Source organism: Hetaerina americana, unplaced genomic scaffold (genome assembly GCF_022747635.1).
Source record: "Hetaerina americana unplaced genomic scaffold, ioHetAmer1.1.p SCAF_9, whole genome shotgun sequence".
NCBI classification, from domain to species: Eukaryota; Metazoa; Arthropoda; class Insecta; order Odonata; family Calopterygidae; genus Hetaerina; species Hetaerina americana.
Genome location: NW_027287538.1, coordinates 26,711,220 through 26,731,436, shown reverse-complemented (window position 1 = coordinate 26,731,436; position 20,217 = coordinate 26,711,220). Strand labels below are relative to the sequence as shown.

The 20,217-nt window shown below is 45.2% G+C and overlaps 1 protein-coding gene across 1 annotated transcript in view; it reads right to left on the bottom strand.

Moving 5' to 3' along the window:
- The window catches only part of hth (Meis homeobox homothorax), an 834,894-nt gene that overhangs the window by 478,643 nt on the left and 336,034 nt on the right, over positions 1 to 20,217 (bottom strand). The window contains exon 7 of the mRNA XM_071597689.1: positions 631 to 772. Coding sequence (XP_071453790.1) covers positions 631 to 772 — 142 coding nt within the window. The remainder of the gene's footprint in view (positions 1 to 630; positions 773 to 20,217) is intronic.

Below are 20,217 nucleotides of genomic sequence, written 5' to 3'. Positions count from 1 at the left end.
TGCTATAAATCCCGTCCGTGCAAGCCTAATCTAACTGAAAGACCGATATACCCGACATTTCGCACCCAATTCCGTTTCTTGTCTCTTTAAATTATCACAATATTCTCCATGAACGAAAGCTGTTTTCTACGAAAAAATTACACCTGATAGGTATTATATTAATTTATGAGCTATAAGAAATCATCAAGTTATAGGAATTCAATGAAAAAGTAAGCTTTATAGATTTAAAAAAATCTATACTTCGAGATATTCATGGACGTTAATCATATAAATATCTCCTCGTCGGAGTTAATCCTCGTACTCTGATGAAGGTGGCTGGGACCACCGAGATATAAATTTTTATATGGGTTTTAAAACTTTTTTAAATTAATCCTTTTATTATTATTCACGCAAAAGTTTTCCTATAAATGCGTGTGAGCGTAATATATCGAGTGCTGCCTTCTTTTGGTTATTGAGTTATGAAGGTATATCCTGAGGCAAAATTAGTGGTTTCGTATCCTTGACCTTCCATACTTGACTCACAGATGTTGAGTCAATAACGGAGAATGAACCATAGGTTAAGTTTTAAAGTAAGAGATCGTTTGACAAAGTTGCATGCTTATTTTATGACGCCAGGGGTTGACAACTCACCTGCCTCACTGTTGTTGTCTGCGCTCTGCTGGGAGCCCGGGGGCTGCTGGGATAGTGGCCCAGGAGTGCCCCCCGAGGCAGGGGAACGGGCATCTTCGTTGACGCCCGGACCCGGATAAGACAACGAAGATGAGGGAGGCCGCTGAAAAGAGAAAGAGAGAAAGCGAGGGTTAAAAGTGGACAGTCAACAGAGAACAAAAATATAATGCAAATTCATAAATCATTATTTTTATACTTAAACATAATATTTTAGGAACTGTCAGCACAGTTTTAACTGACTCATGGCGTGTAATATATTTTATAGCGATAAGTTAAGTGCTCTTAGTGAATTTATCCTATAATTGGCTCAAAATATTCAGTTATATTCCTTCGCAAGCAAGCATGTTTACGGTCTGAGGTACTACTTAATGGTCAAATAATTTACAAAATTCTACTCCAGTTAATTGAAGTTAATCCCTAATGTTTAAGCACAAAAAATACTCTATTCACGGGGAAACAAAAACTGATACATATGTGGGCATTTGGCAAACTTCTGACTCCACATCGGAGGTGCTTCACTTGGCATAGAGATTTTGAAGCGGCGGGGTTGCTCAGCGGGTAGAGCGCTCAGTTACTGACCACAGGGTCCCGGGTTCCAATCCGTCTGATGCGTTTGGTTACCACAGATAAAATACAAGTGGTGCTTTTATTCCGTGAATCAGAGGCTTGTGGGAAACCGCATTGGGGAAGAAACTGCCCGTCCCCTAACATGAATGAGTTGATTTCACAGTCCGTAGGCCTCTTAGTATGAAGTGAGCTGTAGCCTCACCTATCAACCTTTGGGTCGATTACTGCAGTGGCCATAGGCTCTGAACGCACATCAATTACAAGTTCCACATTTACGCTGAACCCTAAGATGAAAACGACGAAGAGATGGAGCTGAAGTGCTTTCATTTCGCGACTTCATCTTCAAAAATCTTCGTGACTTCCATCTTACCCAAAAAGTATAGTTTCATTTCCACTGAAAAAGTCAATTTATTGTTTCATTTAAAACTACTAATTAAGCTTCAAAGAACAATCAAAACTTAGATTTTTTTCCAGTCCAACTAGTTACATGTACTTCCTAATTTTCTCGTTCCACTGTCTGATTTATGACGCCCTGTCAAGAGTACAGCCAAATGGGAAATGCCCTTGCAACACAAGACAATGATGTTCTTGAGACGACACTGCGCTAATTACGCAGATGGCGGCCTGTAATACATTCGACAATCGCCTTCACGCCCACGCTCTTAGGTTCTGACCTGACTACTCGACGGAAAAAGAAACGCTAAGTGGAACGGGGATGCGGACAGGCATGAATGCAGTCCACGTGTTTTCCTGCGCACGGTCTCGCCAAGCGGGTGTGCAGTTCCTTATCGGACGCCAACACCCATGCCCCAACGTCCCCAAGACACGGGCTGCAAAAAGGGGCAAAAGGATCATTCCAATCCTACCCCACCACCACCACACCCTCATCATTGTATCCTTTTCATTATTCACAGGAATGTGTGACGATAGAGGGAGTGGGAAAGTGTTTCGGGAGATTATAAAATGAAGAGAAAAGAGGGAAATGAAAAAATGAGTCATTGGTGGGCATAATGAACGTCCAGGAATTTTCTGAAAATCAGCTAGCCAAACTATGGAAGCGAAGCCGCCCATGCTGACAAATATCCTAAAGGAACCCAGATTTTAAAAAAATTATAAGAAAGCTCCTGGTAGGTAAAGGCAAAACAGAACTAACAGAAAAATAGTTAGCTAAAAAGCTTCATTCAATAACGAGGACCGAGGATCTTTTACCAAAGTAAAAATCCTCCAAGTAATAATTACGCCATTTGAGGGAGGTATCACTTTAAACAGCATGAAGAGTAACCGATGATTCACATCCTCGAATATGGTCCTCAAATAACGATAACCGCTATCTATTAAACGACAAGGACGTGGTATTTTTTCTGGAAAATACACCACCGCTAGCTGCTTACCAAAAAAAACGAACTCCACGCTGAGTTCTTGAAACCCACAAGGAAAAACATACGGCCGACACCATTGAAACAATTAAACGTCTCCCACTCCAACTCATGAACAAGAATTACATGCACCCGCCATGTTCTCAACAATTTCTCATTATCACATCTTCACACCCAGCGAAATAAAATATCTCTTTTGTGCTCGGGGGAACTCGTTCAAGCTGAAGCAATAAAAATCTCGGGCTGGAGGAGGACAAAAGAATCATTAAGTCACCGTCCCCCCTACTTCCTATATAAGGGCTCGCCATTCACGCTCGCGACCCTGCCCGCCCTTCGTCGAACGCTCTCCCGAACAAACCGCGAACGAGCAACATTCCCAGCGACATTTCTACCGCGCGATTTTTTCTTCATTTGCCGCGCGATTTTTCCCTCCCCAAAGGATCTCACTTCTATCCTTCGAACCTATGTCTTCTGTTCCATCAAAGCGGAAACTGCCAGATTAAAACTTCCCTCGACATAAACACACTAGCACCGGGAGAGTTTTTCAAGAGGTAAAAACCCAACTCCTTCCGCAGAAAATTGAATTCAAAGAAACATCGTCCAGTTTCGCGGGATTGTCTCAAAGTTTACCGTGAACCAGCATGACCGCTTTCCAACCCTCTCCCCCTAGCCTCCCTCCCCCCTTACCTTCTCCCCCCATCACGGCCACCAGAAGAAGACCGGATTTTTCCAAGAGTTCAGGAGACGACGGATCGCATTTTTTTTCTCCTTTCTTTTGTTTCTCGTTCGTCTACGAAAGGCAGGAGGGGAAGTGGGCGGTTGGGCATTGGGTAAGGGGCATTTGAGCAGAATGAAGCGTTCTGGCTTGCGTGCGGAAGGAGAAAAAAATATCTCTTCAGCCCAGCTTCGCAACGCGCACGTCGGCCACGGGAGGAAAAGAGGAAAGGGAGGCGAAGTCTCTTCACTGTTCTTCGTTTCCTCATCTCGAGGGCCTGACCGTAGCAAGAGGATGATGCAGGAATATTTATACTCGTCAGAGAAAAACAACTAGATAATACTGGTTTGGCCGACGGTGGCGACTGTCCCTTTCCTACGGAGACATTCCAGCTATTTTGTAATGACTTCCCAGTTCCAATCTACTAATTCTGCAGACGCTTCGGAAACGGCCGAAGGAAGAGACCGTGAAGCTTTTTTAAATACCCGTTGAATTCCCAATAGGCCTTGGTTCCTCATGAAAGCATATTTCAAAGTTATTAAGTCCCTGTTTTTTTTGTCTTCCTGATAAAATCTTTCCTCCACGAGCTCCTACTCCAACGGAACAATAATAAGCAATTATCATTTTCATGAGAATTTAATATTAATTTGAAAAAAGAATTCCAAAACAAAAAAAAAGTCTTTCGACTTACTTCGAAGGAAATGCTGCTCACCGCTTGCCAGGACGAATATAATTGCATTAATACTCAACATTCACCGCATTTCTAGGCAATGTGTAAATCCAAAATAAAGTTGTGACATATTCCATGCTTCCATCTGTCCAAGGCGGCATAGCATGTGGAAAAACGGCGGAAAATCGACAAGCCAAAGATTCCTGATTGAACTAACACGATTAAGAAAATATCCTGGAGAAGTATTATATTTTGAAAATAGTTCATTTTTATTACAAATACAGAGTAAATTACGGATTACTTTAAAAAAACATTGGAGCGCAAAGCCAATCCTTTTTATCACGCATCCATATGCATAATCATGATAACTTCACCTTCATCATTTAAGAGCAAAGAACTCGTAAAAGGGCGTGCTGACCATGACATTCAAATGAAACGACATTTACTACCTTGAACAAAAAGTTCCCGGAATAACCACCGTGTGGCGCTCCCATCGTTCCGATTTGAGTTCTGTTTTTTTGTTAAATTGGTACATCTGTTGTTGATATTCCCTTTAAATCTTAGTGTCATAACTTGACATTTGCAAAAGTTACGTAGCCAAGAGTACATCTATCTCTGTGTGTGTTGGCGATTTTTTACAATTTCAGAAATGGATTTAAATTTGCAACAACGAACTTGTATTAAATTTTGCGTAAAAAACGGATTTAGTGGCGCACGGACGTTGGAAATGTTGGAAAAGTGTTTCGGCAACGATTCTCTAAAAAAAACGGTCGTTTACCAGTGGCACGAGCGGTTCAGAAGTGGTCGTGAGTCAATCGAAGATGATGAACGCAGTGGCAGACCATCGACATCGAAAGTCGGTGAAAAAATTGATAAAGTAAAAGAAATGTTGGTCAATAACCGCAAATTAACCATCAGAGAAATAGCGGAGGACTTGAACATTGCCTATGGATCCGCCCAAGACATTGTGGTTAATGATTTGGGTTTCCGTCGTGTAGCAGCAAAGTTGGTGCCGAAAGACCTCAATTTCATGCAAAAAAGAGACCGTGTTGACGTCGCAAAAGACATGATTTGCGAGGCTGAATCCGATCCCACATTCATCAAAAGGATCATTACTGGAGACGAGACGTGGGTTTATGAGTACGACACGCAATCCAGACATCAGGCAAGTGAATGGCGTTCACCAAATGAGCCGAGACCAAAAAAACCACGTCGTTTTCAGTCAAAAAAGAAGGCAATGCTGACGGTTTTCATGGATTACAACGGTGTAGTGCATCATGAATTTTTGCCAGAAGGCCAGACAGTAAACAAAGAGTATTATTTGGGCGTTATGAGACGTTTGCGTGAAGCAATTCGCCGAAAGAGACCAGAAATGTGGGCAGAAAACTCGTGGATTTTGCACCATGATAACGCACCGTCGCACAGTGCTATCATTATTCGTAATTTTTTGACGAAAAATGCAACAAATACCATCCAACAGCCACCGAATTCACCTGATTTGGCTCCCTGTGACTTCTTTCTGTTCAATCGAGTTAAAAAACCATTACGGGGAACGCGTTTTAGCAGCCGAGAGGAAGTAATGGAAAAATCGCAGGAAGCACTGATGGACATACCGAAAACCGACCGTAACTTTTGCAAATGTCAAGTTATGACACTAAGATTTAAAGGGAATATCAACAACAGATGTACCAATTTAACAAAAAAAACAGAACTCAAATCGGAACGATGGGAGCGCCACACGGTGGTTATTCCGGGAACCTTTTGATCAAGGTAGTATTCTGAGGAATAGGGGCCCGAAATGAATCATTTTCCCCTTCAATTGCAGACTATTTTGAAAAAACCCAGCGGGCATAGCAAAAGAGTAAAAACTTCACACATGAGAGAGAGACGGACATCGCACACGGAAGTAACTGCAGACAGACACTTTTGGGATGCAAAAGGCAGTAAGAGCCGCGAGGAAAGACAATAAGAGAAATCAAGCAACACGCCAAGGCACGACAGCCATGGATGGCTTGGCGCCGTAAAATATTTTACTGCTGAATAGAATCGAGGAGGTTTTTCAGTCGCGCATGCCTCTGCATACTCACGCTTCTAAGATGGTCTAAGAGAGCTCCGAACGACGACGAAATCAAAACCCACTTCAAAAGTCACCTTAAGTAACGGGAAATATGAATCAAAATGAATTGCAGATCGAATATCGAATGTCGTGTAAATGAATTTGCAGAATTCATTTGTGGATCGTCCGTCCTGCATGAGCGGAATGCTACCTGATGGTTGGTGACTGCTTTGCATATTGGCCCGCCCTTTTCGATGGGATTCCTTATTTGTGCTCTTACTGCAGTCAGTTGAGGAGTGTTTACTAACAGTTGCAATGTGTTTTGCGGATGTTACGTGAATGATGCACGGTCCCCCGCCGCCCTCAACGAGCTTAGTAAGTGGATCACGGGGTGTCATGTGTTCGGGTAGGAAGTACTGGATTTGATGTAGTATGGTTGGTGACATTAAACCCCCTGATACAAGTCCTTGCGACGGCCTGAGGGGTAGTCTAAAAGATCTAGTTGAACATTAAACGACTAACAGAACTCGAAAGCGCTAAATCAGAAAAAAAGATAAACCTTCCGAGAATCCACGAATTATGAGAGTTCAACGCTGAAGAGTAGGATAATTCAACCCTTTTTCCGTGTCAGTACATTAGGAAACATTTAAATTAAAGACACACTTCGAACATTTCACGAAAACAACTGACGGACTGATGTGCAACCTATCAAATTTCCGAGGGAGTGGGGAAGGATATTGAGTAAAATGTTCGATCGTATCGACTAAACCACAATGCGGGGGAGTAGAATGGATGCCAAAGAGATAAGGAGGGATTTAAAAATGATTTAGTTACGACAGGGCGATAAAGGAGAAGGCGAGGATTATAAGTGTTTCCACCTCTCCACTCCACAATCTAAATGGGACAAGAGGGAGTGAAACAAGCGAAAGACGAACAAGAGGGCACGAGACGCGAGGACCCGAAGTGGGAGAGAGAGGGCCATAAAAATATAGGCCGGCCGGGTCGCCGTGGACCCGATCGCGGGCTCTTCAAGGAGGATGGGCGAGGAGCACAAAACCATGTAGCGGGTATAAAAACCTTCGAAAGCACGGGATGGATCACGGGAGGTGCGCAGGGGGGAGGAGGGGAGAGAGATCGTATTGAGCCCCGTAGGAGCACGTGGGAAAACTGAGAAAGTGTTATAAAAATGAGACAAGAAGGGAGAAAGATGAGGTGGGTGGCAGGGAGAGGGAGTTCACAGGGGGGGCGGTCGCGGGTTTGGGAGGGCATGGGAGAGGGAAGGGAGACGCGGGGGAAGAGAGCGATAGATTGTTGGGGAAAGGGCGACGTTGGGACGGTTATAAGGAATTGTGGGAGGGGCACGGGAGTCCTTAAACAAGGTCAGGAGCCATAAATCAGAAGCACCAGGCCGTCGTGACGTATAACTGGCAGTCCACCGTCACCACGGCGTTGCCGCCTTTTGTGCATGGCGGCGATGCCAAATTTCACCAACAACAAAACTAAGGCTTTTTCCCAAAAGGAGTGAGTGAAGGGATCTTAAAAAAATGATGAAAAACTAGAAAAGTGAAGAAAAGAAAGAGGAAATTATTTTCTTCGTCTCCCCTCCCTTTGCTTAAGTCCTGCCACACGAGGGGTTCGCTTTTTTTTAATCGACTCCCACCACCGCACTCTCATCCTAGAGTGTCTTGCGGGCTTTTTATGTACGGAGGGACCATCCCACATTAAACCGCCCCTATCTCTCTCTCTTCATCCCGCCCTCCCCGCGCCAACCCTCCTCCCCACCCATAGAAGAACTTTGAAGGAAGGCGAGGAGGAGGAAGGGGTTGGCGGTTCGAATGCATTGTGGCCGCGTGGGGGGGGGCGGGTGTTGGGTCGGGAGGGCATGAGTAGGCGTGGGGTGGTGGGAAAGGGGGATGGCAGAAGAGTTTTTGAGAGGAGTGGGCGGTGCGAGGGGGTGGCTTGCCTGTATCTGGGAGGTCTGTCCCACAGAATGACTTCCCAGCCGTATAAAATGTAACGGTAATTGCTCCACTTAGAACGTGAAATATGGGCCTGGTGTTGACACTTTGGCTGGCCAAGGAGATGGTGAGAGGGAGAGAGAAGCGGGCGAGACTTGAGGAGTTGAAGAAAAGCTAGAGAGAGGGAGAGAGGGGCGGCGGTTGAGTACTGTTGGGAAAGGTCCTTCACGGCATATCCCTCAAGGTTCTCCTCTTCACTCCCTTTCTCTCCCTTCCCCTCCCCCACTCCGATCCATTTAAAGCAGATAAAGGTTCATACGGGTCGGGAAGCGACGAGAATTCCCCGTGCAAATTCGAATTTACTAGTATAACCACTCCTGGATTTCTCCATCCTGGCAATTCCAAGCAGAGCTATGTGCATTCAATCCTTCTGAACGGTTTACTGGGTCCTTGTTCACTACTGAACACATTTCAGACCGTACAAACAGATTTTTGCAGTAAAAGGAAGGCAAGAATCCATTTCGGGCTCGTACAGAAATTTATCACTCCGATGGTTTTGCATTCAACCTCTTCTTTCGTTTACAAAGTAAGAAATTCGGTGAATAAATTTTCCCTAATACTGTAACATTATGAGGTATTTAATATCAAGACATAAATTTACATAACACAGAGTATGCCCCCACAGAAGCGTGAAATGACTAAATGTTAATGATTCATGATTTACAGACAAATATTTCTCATTGAAGTGATAAATTCTGCAATAACTGAATATTTTTAATTTAACAAAAAGAGCCAAGCCTACATATTTTTTTGATTTCCGCTGATTCGGCTAACAACATGAATTCGAGAAATCCTGATTTTTTTGTCGTTAAACAAATGCTGGACACCACAGAGGTTCACGAAAACTAGTCGACTATCGGAAATTGAAGATAAACCAGTGCGCCGATTAATTCAATGGAACAAAGCCAAGAACAGAGGCTAAAGAAATCCCTATCAGGAGAAAAAAGGGAGATCTTACAAAGCTTATAAGTGCTCATGGTCGTCGGAGATTTTCTTTCTATTTGCAATTGATTTCGTCTCTACTTGAAAATTTCACCACAATGAAGGAGAAGTAGTCGGACCAGCTCGCTAGTCGCTCAACTGTGCATACAAAACTCTCGCCCACACTGAAATCTCCGCTCGGTACGTGAGTTTTCACGTTCGCGCGGGAGTACTGAAAAGATTGAAGAGTCGCGCGAAGGGAAACAAGTGTGAAATTAGAATATGGAGGAGCGACGAGGGGGCGAAATTCGCTTGCTGCGCACGGAGCGGTTTCCTCTGAAGTATAAAGCGGCGGCCGCGTGCGACGGCGAGCCAAAAACGGACAATAATGGACCGTCCGAAAATTCCTCCGAGGTGACAAACTACACGCAAGAGGACAACAAAGGGAGAGGGAGGAGGGGGGGAGGAAGGGAAGAAATGAGACATCCTCCCTCTGCCTCGTCCCCGCCTCGGACTCTCCCCTCGAAGCCCCTGGGGTTTAGAGGGGGGGGGGGGAGGAATCAATAAGAACATGACGTGACCATGCGATAGCAACGAGCAAAAACAAAACAAGAGCTTTTTTGCCAATAGACGCTCAATGCATCCCCGTCCCACCGCCCGGATCAAAAGGCGACTGGGCAGGACGGAAAAAGACGAGACGAGCGGGGATGAAGGGAAGATGTAGAGAATCCTCGACATGAGAGCCGCCCACTGATCCACGAGGAGAGGGAGAGAGATGGATGTTAAGGGAAAAAACGTTCTGCAAGCGAAGCGTGGAGATAAAAAGGGGGTGGGGGTCCGGAGGGGAGCTGGACGCGCTAGGAAAGTTTAATCGCACCGCGCGGGGGTTTCTAATGAGCGGAAAGTATGCGGGGAAGGAGACGGAGGGAGGAGAGTGAGGGCAGAAAAGGGAAGAAGAGTAGGGCCGGAGGAAGGGAGGGTGGACCACGAAAACGAGAGGAGGAGAGGGAAGATTAACCTAACGAAGGAGACCCGGGAAGAATTCGGAATAAATCGCCTCGATTTCCGAATCGATTTAAAATCTCATTTACGAAGACGATTGCGGAAGGATTAGAATGAGTTGGGGATGGCTTCCGTCCCCAAAAGGGCTTGTGCCCCTTGTTTACCACTCAAATCCCTTCCAACACCTCCCCTCGACCTCCCCCCCCCAGTGGCTTGTGTCGCGGATGGTAAAAATGTTTTAGGTAAAGTTCCAAAACGAGATCCCTGGAATCGGTCGTGTGTACCGGAATCTACGAGTAGCTGCTTACGGATCGAAGTAAATGCCGGAAACAGTCAATGGGAAAAATTTGTACCATAAAAACTACCACTGCACTGGCACATGTATCATACTCAACGATAACAATGGGTCACCAATGGCTCAAGCATATTTTACACTTAATCAACGTGTCAGGAAAACTAATCGACACTTATGAATTTAAATCAATGATTCAAGATGCATTTTACTGGACAGATTTTATCGTTCAATTAATTTTAAAAAAGAGTAGGATGAACCCTTGAAACAGTGCGTGTTTGCCGCAGATGGATTCAATATTTCATTAAAACATAAACGACGCAAATATCCATCCAAGCACATAATGAATTATCTTTAAATTGGGTACATCAGTCTCAAGAGCTGCGGTGACGATATAACGGGAAATTCCTTAAGTGCGGGAGCATCATTTTGGAATCATAATGAATTACTCTACGGCTCAATGGGCTTCCATATCATGTTGAAATGGAAAAAAAATTATATCATAAGTGAATTTGCAGGAAAAAATTGACCAGAAATAGCAAGCCTTGCAAGAGGAGAAGGAGGAGAGATGTACATTAAGACCGCTCACGCAGAAAAAAAAGAAAACTCTTCGGAGAGCGCAAGAAAAAAAGTGGCGAGCTTGAATGCGAACCAAGGATTTGAGAGGAATGGAAATAAAAAAAGAGGGTGGTGGGTGGAGAGAGATGAATCGAGTATAAAGTGGGCGGGGCAGGAAGGAGGAGGGGTCGCTCGCTAGGGGGAGGGGGAGAGCGGGGGAGAAAATGAAAGTAGTTCTTAGCGACACCATTCCATCTAATGCAAGAGCGGGTGGCGAGTGTGCTCGGGAGGAGAGATGGGGGTGCGGAGCTCATCTACTGATTTATAGCGCCCTGGCAATGACGGGGCATGCTGCTTGAGGAGAAGCGGCTTTTGGAGGGGCGAAGGGGCGAAAGAGGAGGAAGGTCAGGCGGGAGGGGACAGAGAGGGAAGCCAGGGGCGGAGGGAGGAGTGGGGCCGAGGGGGTGGTGTGCACAGAAGGCACCACCACCGCCACGCACGGGAGAGAGACGGGACGGACACCACACGGCCTCTTATCCAACCGACCATTGAGAAGGGAAAGGCTCACTCGTAATCACAGACAGACGGCGAGGGAGAAAGAGGGACTGTGTCTGCACCCACACAAACATTACTACAACCTCTCTCCCACTCTCTCTCTCTCTTCACCCATCCCTCCTCCCTCAAAATGACACTCGAGGACTCTTATCCCCCCCACAAAGACTTAAGCGGGAGGATGAGTCTCGAAAAATCTGTCTGGAGTTGAGGCATGCTAAACAGTCACGGAAGATAATGCTCTCTTTCATTATCGAGTTCGTCAAGGCGGGAGTTATGTGCCCGTCCGTGATTGTTGACCAACCACTACCGATAAAGAAAAACACCTCCTCCAGATGGTCTCGGATATAACCGGGAGAAGGAGATATAGGACAGATGTAAGGACGGAGGAAGAGATGTAAGATTCCTCCGGGAGCATGCAAAAAAGAACTACTTGGGTGGTGGCTCGCTCAAATATTTCAACCTGCGACAAAAGGTCGTCAACTTAACAACTGATATAAACTTCCCCTCCCCAGATTTTGGCGATTTGGAAATATATGTATCGGCAACTATGAAACTATTAAACTACAGACCACTATCGTATTTTTTCGGGTCATATGGAGAATCGCTCCGACACGCATGGTGCCAGTACCGTTCGGGAAAGTGCGTCCGCCGGCAGGTATGGAAGAGAATTCTTGGGAAAACTTTTGCTCTTCCGAACCCAAATTGGATACCTTCTTTCCATTGTCTTTAAAATGCATGTCCTCCATGTATCATAGGAAAACTAGATATGCCTGCACTGAGGACGTACGTTTTGATCGAATAGTGGCATAATTTAAGCTCCTCAAGATGTAGAGGGACGAAAACCCTGTGCCTTAAGCAGGTAGCGGAACTATATCTAAAACCTCCGCTGCAGCTCGTTGGACTTGGAAAATTGGAGACCGTGAGCAAAGAGTTGGGCGCAGGGATATATGCACAAGAAGCAGAGCGCGAGGCCGAGAAAAATAAAATTCACGCGCAATCAATCACCGCATGGACATATTTCACACCCAGGATGCCGACGACTACTCTAGGCTGCTGACTGGTGGAGCGGAGACGGCGACTAAGTCCGGGAATGCGTACGCGTTTGTGTGCGGTGGAAGCAGACGATGCTCGCCTCCTCTCACTCCCCCTTCATCTCCCTTATCCTCGGAACGAGTACGGGGAATTCCTCCTGGCGTCCTTGGGTGGCACCCACGGAGGACGACGCGACACCCATGGGACACTATGGAGGCTCCCGAAGCACCACCACCGGCCACGAATCTTCCCCCCTTTCTACCCTTCACCCGTGAGACCACCACCTATCCGGGAACCTTGCCCGATTGGAACGCAAAAGAAAGGGAGGGAGAGGGGGGGAATAAGAAAAGAAAAAAAAGATGGGAGTCTAAGACTGGCGCGAGAACTCTTTGAGCAGATAACGATCGGACTTGACCATTCAACAACCGTAAAGCGCACACACGCTGGTTCGGAATGATATACGCCCCGGGAATGGCAACTCGCCCCTCTTAAGAGTTAAGGTGGCGCGGACGGCGTAGGGGGGAGGGTTCGGGCGGGCCAGGAGAGGGGGGGAAAGGAGGGAGGAGACGAAGGGGATGGTTTTCTGCGAGAAGGGGAACCGCGGGGAGGGTGGGTGGTGCGTGGAGTGGGGTTGGTTGCGAGGACTTTACACCCCACACCTAATCCCGAGGGATCTTCGGAATACTTTCAGACACACGTCATCGCGCGGGCGAAGAGCGGGAGAGGAAACGGAGAGATTGGAGATAAAAGGAAGGGAAGTCCCGGGAAACAAAAGAGGGGCGAAATTTTCACGGATCGGCTGGACCCGATAAAAATTGAAGGTGAATCAAGATGGCTACTCCTTTCTCAAGCCTCGCCTGACTGATGCGTATCTAATAAAGATTCCGTGAGATACTTAAGAATTACAAGATGGGGCTTGGGGGTGGGGCGATTTCGCGTGTGACTGGTGAATAGGAGATGGGTCGGGAAGAGGTGGGCCACGGATTATTGCAATGGGCGGGACATTCTTTGAGCAATCAATCGCTTAACAGCAAAAGACGATTGCCATTCAAGGACCCTTCACATTATGTCCACCTTATCCTTGTGTAAAATCGACCGTTTACAACATATCACGGGACCAAATGTTTTTAATATTTTCGGTTATCCTTCATCTCCGTATCATAGATTTTGCTCACGCGAAAAGAATTGATTTCGAAAACATGCGGCACGAATCTTATATACTACATTGCATATCGAATATAGAAAAGTGAATGGAGTGGAATAAATACGGCGCGTGACCGAGAACATTAACAAGGGCACGGTTAGGAAGCATTATTTTTAATACAATCGAAAATATTTCAATCGTACACAGTCACTCTGGAGGTCGTAAAGGGTAACAGTGCCTTTGACAAAGGAAACGTTCCGACCTGAATCGAATGCAAGACATTCAGTAGACTCAAAGAGAATTAGGTACGTCCAAGTTGCTGAGAGCAACCGTCGGTTAAACCGACTGGCGCAGTAACCAACTTTGAAGGGCCACGCCAAGCACCGACTGCTGCAATCGATGCGGGAAAAAATACTCCACAGGGCTCAGGCCGCAAATTGCATCGTCGGCAAAGGCAATCAACCTATTATCTAGCAGACCGCACAACTCAAAGGCGCCACCATTTGTACCTACAACGGACGGGATGCAAAAGGAAACAAACCGTGTCGGTTACACGAGGGGAGTAGGATTTAAAAAAAAAAACAGAAATAAGAGGAAGAGATGCGTATTGAGTGAACTTCAAATGAGGCGTAAGCCCCGCGCTTGCGTACAAAACGGAGCGAGTGGGAAAAGAATGGTTGGGGATCTAGTGGGAGGTGGGAGAAAAAACTCGTTACAATAACGGGGTAATGGCTGCTAAGTGTTTTTACACGGCGGTCATTTCGATGAGATCGTTTGTAACGCTCTCCCGAAGCCTCCCCCATCCTCCACCCACCCGTGGTCACGAGGGCCAACCCGGAAGGTGAGGGAGGGGAGGTAAACCGGAGGTGGGCAGGGGCGGGGGGAAGTTTACACGCGCTCGTGTTCTCACAGGCGCCAGAGCCCTCTCCTTTCCTCTCGCGTGTGTCTCTACGCACCGCGATGCACTCTGGGCCAGTTATAGTCTCGTCTATTTTCCGTTCCTGTGCCCTGAGGGATGAGAGAAGAGGGGAAGCCTTCCTGCCTTCATCGCGCGCTTGCCCTCCTCCTCCCCTCATCAACATGACCAAAAACTTCACTTGAGCAATTGAAACCGACATCGAAGTGGGAGGACTCACGGCGCGTTTTCATTTCCCCACGGAAGCGGAATAAATATGATGATTTATGTTATTAGGCATATGGCCGGCGATGATCTCAAATTAGGCCGTATTAAATGTGTACTTTTAACGCCCTCTGGACGACGGCTCAAGTCTCATTATGTGCCGCGGAATTATACTTAATAAATGCAGAATTCCAATTAGCTCTGCACCAACAGGCGTCACGCGATGGGGGGAGGTCGCTAAAGAATGGCTATGCTCATTTTCATCTAAATATAACACATGCACGTGTGACGAAAGTGAACTTCGCTAAGAAGAGAATTCAAAATTAAAAAGAGAGTTCTCAAAAGCTTAAACATGGAAAAATAAGGAATATAGCAAAGATAGAGTTGCGATGGAGAAATGCCTTGAAATTTAAATTCAAAAACCTTCTATCGTGAAAATACATGATACACCTGCTTACTCGTATTCCATTTGGTAGGGGGAAAACAAAATGGATTGCATAAAATTGGTTTGCCACCCACAGACTGGTATGTGCTTGGCACAAACATGAACATGATAGCCGTGAAAGTTTGAACCCAAGAATGAATTCCACAAGTTTCGGACAATGTGACAAACATATAATTGATAAGGAATGAATATTAATTCATATGACCTCGGGCACAAAGCGGGGCCACAGTGAATGGGTACGAAAACGTGCGAAAATTGATCCAGGAGACTTCAGATATTGAGGTGACGAAGCAGGAAAAGTTGGAGCTAGGTATTTTTTTGTGGTTCCACGTCGAAGCTGTCATTTGCGGAAGGTTGTGGTGCGAGAAAGGTGAGATTAAAGGGTTATAGACGTGGCAACGTCGCGGTCAGTCGCCCTCATCTGTTATTCCGATGGGACAGCGGCGGAAAAAGATGGTGAAGGTAAGGTATAATGCCGGCGGAAGGAATGAGGGGAGTGGAACGGCAGGGTAGATGTGTAAAAAAATGGCCCCCTGCTCAAAAGCCGAATAATATAGGTTGAAGAGCATCCAAGCGTCTAACTAATGGATGTGCCACATGAAAAATGAAATATTTACGGGGCATTGATGAGGAAATACGTTATATATGTGTGTGTGTGAGTGTGTGTGTGTGTGTATATATATATGTATATATATATATATATATATAAATATATACATATATATACAGGTATATATACACACACACATACATACACCCTCGCACTATTTCTTCTTGCAATCAAGCATGGAACAATTATTATGAATTGATTATGGTAGAGACTGTTGAAGTAATTGTGAACTTAACTACGAGCTTTACAAATGAAAATATTTTCCTCAATGGTAAGGGGAAATCAATTAAGCTATAAACATTTATAATTATTGTTAATTAATGCATCAATCACTACAGCGGTTCATATAAAAATAGTATCAATATATTTAATCAATATCAATATATTTAATCAATATTCACCACATACAAGTACATAAAATATCAGCTTCATGGTACCGGACTCGTGGCATAACACTTGATCAGTCGGACGACAATCCAGTTGAAATTGACAATTGACTGAGTTAATGAATAATGTATAACATATAAGTTAATAGCCTTATTTTCGAAATATGTCCATTCAAAACATTTAAAATTGGTATTCGTGACGGCGGACTCTTTAAAAATATAAGTAAATTGGTCGCCAGGCGATATTTCTATCGGAATTTCTATAATTTAAATCAATTTCAATCAAAGGGTTATAAAATTTCTCATCACTCCAATAATTAATGTACTCTTGCACCGTTTCAAACGTACGGAGACCAAATAATAATAAAAACAATAGATAATTCATAAAACTCTTTTAACACATACGTGACATGCGGGCACTGAGAAGGGAAACGAGGTTCAAAATCCAACGCCGAACACAAGTATTGTATTTTTTTTAAGCGGAACACACAAACGCGCGGAGAAACGCACGCATCCCGAGATGACTCTTGGTGATGAGTTTTGAATGGGCCTTAACGTTTCGGGAACCACGGCAGGGCGCCTAAAGAATGAAAAAAATCACCCGTCGTGGAGGGTTGGCTGACAAGAGGGAAGAGAGTTCTCGAAAACCTCTCTCATTATTACCATATCACTTTCGAGGGATTAGCTCCGTCGCGGTGGGCGTTAAGTGACAACACATCAAAACGTATGAAAAACAACTCAATTGTCAAAGGGAGACAATGCATTCCGCCCCCGGAGCGCTAGGAAGTCCGAAATACGCACGCAGGCGCAACACACACACACACACACATATACACACACACATATACACACACACATATAAATATGTGTGTGTGTATATATATATATATATATATACATATAAATATATATACATACATATATATGGATATGTATGTGTGTGTATATATGCTCTGTATAGAGGGCGAAAAAATTATATATATATAGTTATATATGCTCTGTATAGAGGGCAAAAAAATTATATATATATAATTATATATATAGTATATATATACATATATAATTTTTTTCGCCCTCTCTCCAGAGCACACCGGCAGGTGAAGGCGTGTTGAGTGAACGGAGAGGCGTCAACGCGGAAACGAGGGAAGGAGGAAGAGCAAACCTAACTGAAATGAAAAGGAAGAATTGCAGACATAGACGATGGAGCCAAACGAATTTCCGCTAAACCTAAGTTAAATAGGTTGCGCCTCACGAATGCCACTTAATAAAAAAGTACTTCGACCCAGGGATACCGAATAATCGTCGAGACTCGGCGGAAGGTGACCCCTCCCCAGAGGTTAGTACCGCTGATCCTGGTACTGACAAGGATGAATTTCACCTCGCTGGTTTTCCGCAATGGTTATAATTTCGAAAAACACTCACGGTAAAAAAGTCATTTAATAAGTGCCCTTTCATGGTGGTTTAAAATTTATTCTAAAAACCTCATTAAGCCGCCAATCGCCAACATAAGCTCTCGGTCAACGGAATATTTGTCCGTCCATTGTTTGCATTTCCTCCAGCACATAGTTATTCCCCCAATTTCATCCACTAACTGCAACCATCTCCACGAAAACAAAATATTACTCCTCGCACAAATATAGTTTCCCCAGTTCATAAGTTGGGTGATGAAATGATCGCTTTGGGACAGGTGAACGAACCCCGGTACTCGTGTTCAAGAACCTCCCCCCAGTCAATCTTCCATCCCAGGTGTGGAAAAGAAGGGCGGGGAGAGTTAGAGCAGTTCTCGACGGGAGGGAGGAGGAGGGGAGGAAACTTCTGAAGTGTGGGTGGTTGACGAGAAGGGAGGGAGGGAGGGAGAGAGAAAGAGTTTTTGACTGGCAAGGTGTGGAGGGAAGTATGGGGTGTCCGTGAGTCGGGTAGCGTGTCACTCCTCGACCGTTTGACACGAGTAGCTGTCATGGATTACACGAGCCCGCCTCATTTTGGCACGGCCTGTGCGCTCTCGCCCTCCTTGCGGGGATCATCGCCTTCTCTGGCGGGGAATGGAATTCTTTATGCGGGAGAGATGATGGGAGGAACCTCAAAGAGGAGTGGGGCGGGTAGAGGAGGCAAGGGGGGGTGAAGGACGAGAGAGATGGCTTCGGGGAAATGGGAAGGAGCGAGAGAAAGGGGAGGAGGGAGTGATAAGTAGGCCGGGGAGAGATGTCAAACGTGAAAGAAAGATTATCCTCTTTCGAGGTGCATTAATTATCAGGCCCGAGGCCTCCTCAATGCCACTTTCCCTTTTTATTTCTTTGGGGTCCCGTAATAATGAAATAAGATTTTATTTTAAAGAAATGGTCCCGCTTGGATGAAAAAACCTGACACGCAACACGTGTAATTCAAAGTGGGTTCCTTTCGCTGATTCGACGGCGGAGAAATCGTGACGCCGCTGAATAATTTTTTTTGTCCACGCCAAGGGAATTCCACACGTTTCCGCATTTAATCCTAGTATTCAAATAACTGGTTAATAAAGTTGTGCACAGGCCATCGAAAAATTATGTGCATTCCGTTGCCGAAATTTCAAATGAGGCGATAAAAATGGGAACAATAACCAGATGCACAATTGGGTTGATGGACGAGTTCGTAGACAAGAGAAACTTCAAGTCATGTGTCATGCGTGAATCACACAAGTACCGGCTGTCGGTTAAGTTAAACCCTTCCGACCTTGGCCCCAACCGACAACTGTTTCTCTATGATGAAAATAAATCATCCTCGCGAGCAGCGTTGCCTCCTTTAATTCCAAATCATTGAGCGGTAGGACTAAAATTCTCTCTGTCCACGCAAAGACCAAAGGTCTTCTCTTTACTTGATTTGAGTGTGACTTTTTGTTTTTTTTTAATCCCCGGCTACTTCCTTTCTTATTCCATGACGGCACTTTGTTTTCGCACAACCATTGGCTTTTGGATGATACGCTCAGTGAAATTCATGCTATCCCCACGTTTTCCATCTACATCGCTTGTCTTCTCCTGTGAATCGCAATCCTAGCGTTCTCCCCATTCGAACAAGACTCCCTTCACGGCTGTACCGAATTTTAAGCAATGGGAACAGATGCCATCAAAATAAAGTCCCCTTAAAACACCCATTTCTCTAACATTACGTCACCCTGAAGCATAATGAAACAAGATAAGATCGAAATTAAAATAATGTGAAGTCATACGAGGAAATGGGCAAGTCATCGCTGGGTCTTTTATATTTTATACCAAATTCATAATATACATACATAACTTTATTTAAGTGGATGGGAGCGGAGATCTAACTGTTACAAGGCGATCGGGAAATAGGATTGAAATCGTTGCCCATTTCATTACTGATAGTCAAAACATAACGCAGTTACTCATTAATTAATCGATGAGAATTGAGTGTGCTGCTCTAATATTTAAGGAATGTCTTATTCTCTCTGATCACTTCCAGAGTCGGGAGTTTTGGACGAAATTAAATAGCCCGAGCACATTCATAATCCTCTCGCTCGCCTCTCTTAGTTATCTCTCCACATCGTATTTTGACTCGAGATCGAGAATTTCGTCATCTCCGTTCCCTCAAAATTTAAGTCTCTCCTTTTTTTTATCCACTCTTCCTACCTGACTACCCCGTCCCTTAAAGCCTTCCCCTGACACCCAACCTCTTTCCACCCCTTCTCGTCACCCTCTCCCGGCCCTTTCACGCATCCCACACAGACCTCCTCCCATCCCTCCCTAACTCTCACCCCTTCCCCCCCGACGCAGTCGAACCAATGTTATTCCTTCCTTTGCTACTACTCCACGGCGATGACTCTGCGCAAAAGCGGGAAGGGTGATGAGTTAGCAACTTTTCCTCCTCTTATTTTATTTTATCCACTCCCTCCTACTCTTCATCCCTCCCAAAACCGCCTCCTTACTACTCCACCGCCCTTGCGACCGCCCCTTCCACCTCCCCCCATTCCTCTCAGTCCTCGTGTTACTTCACTCCCCCGTCCAGACACCACCCAAACCCTACCGCCCCATCTCGCCCAACGCCTGCCTGCCTTATGTATAAATTTTGTGATATCACGCTTTCCAAAAAG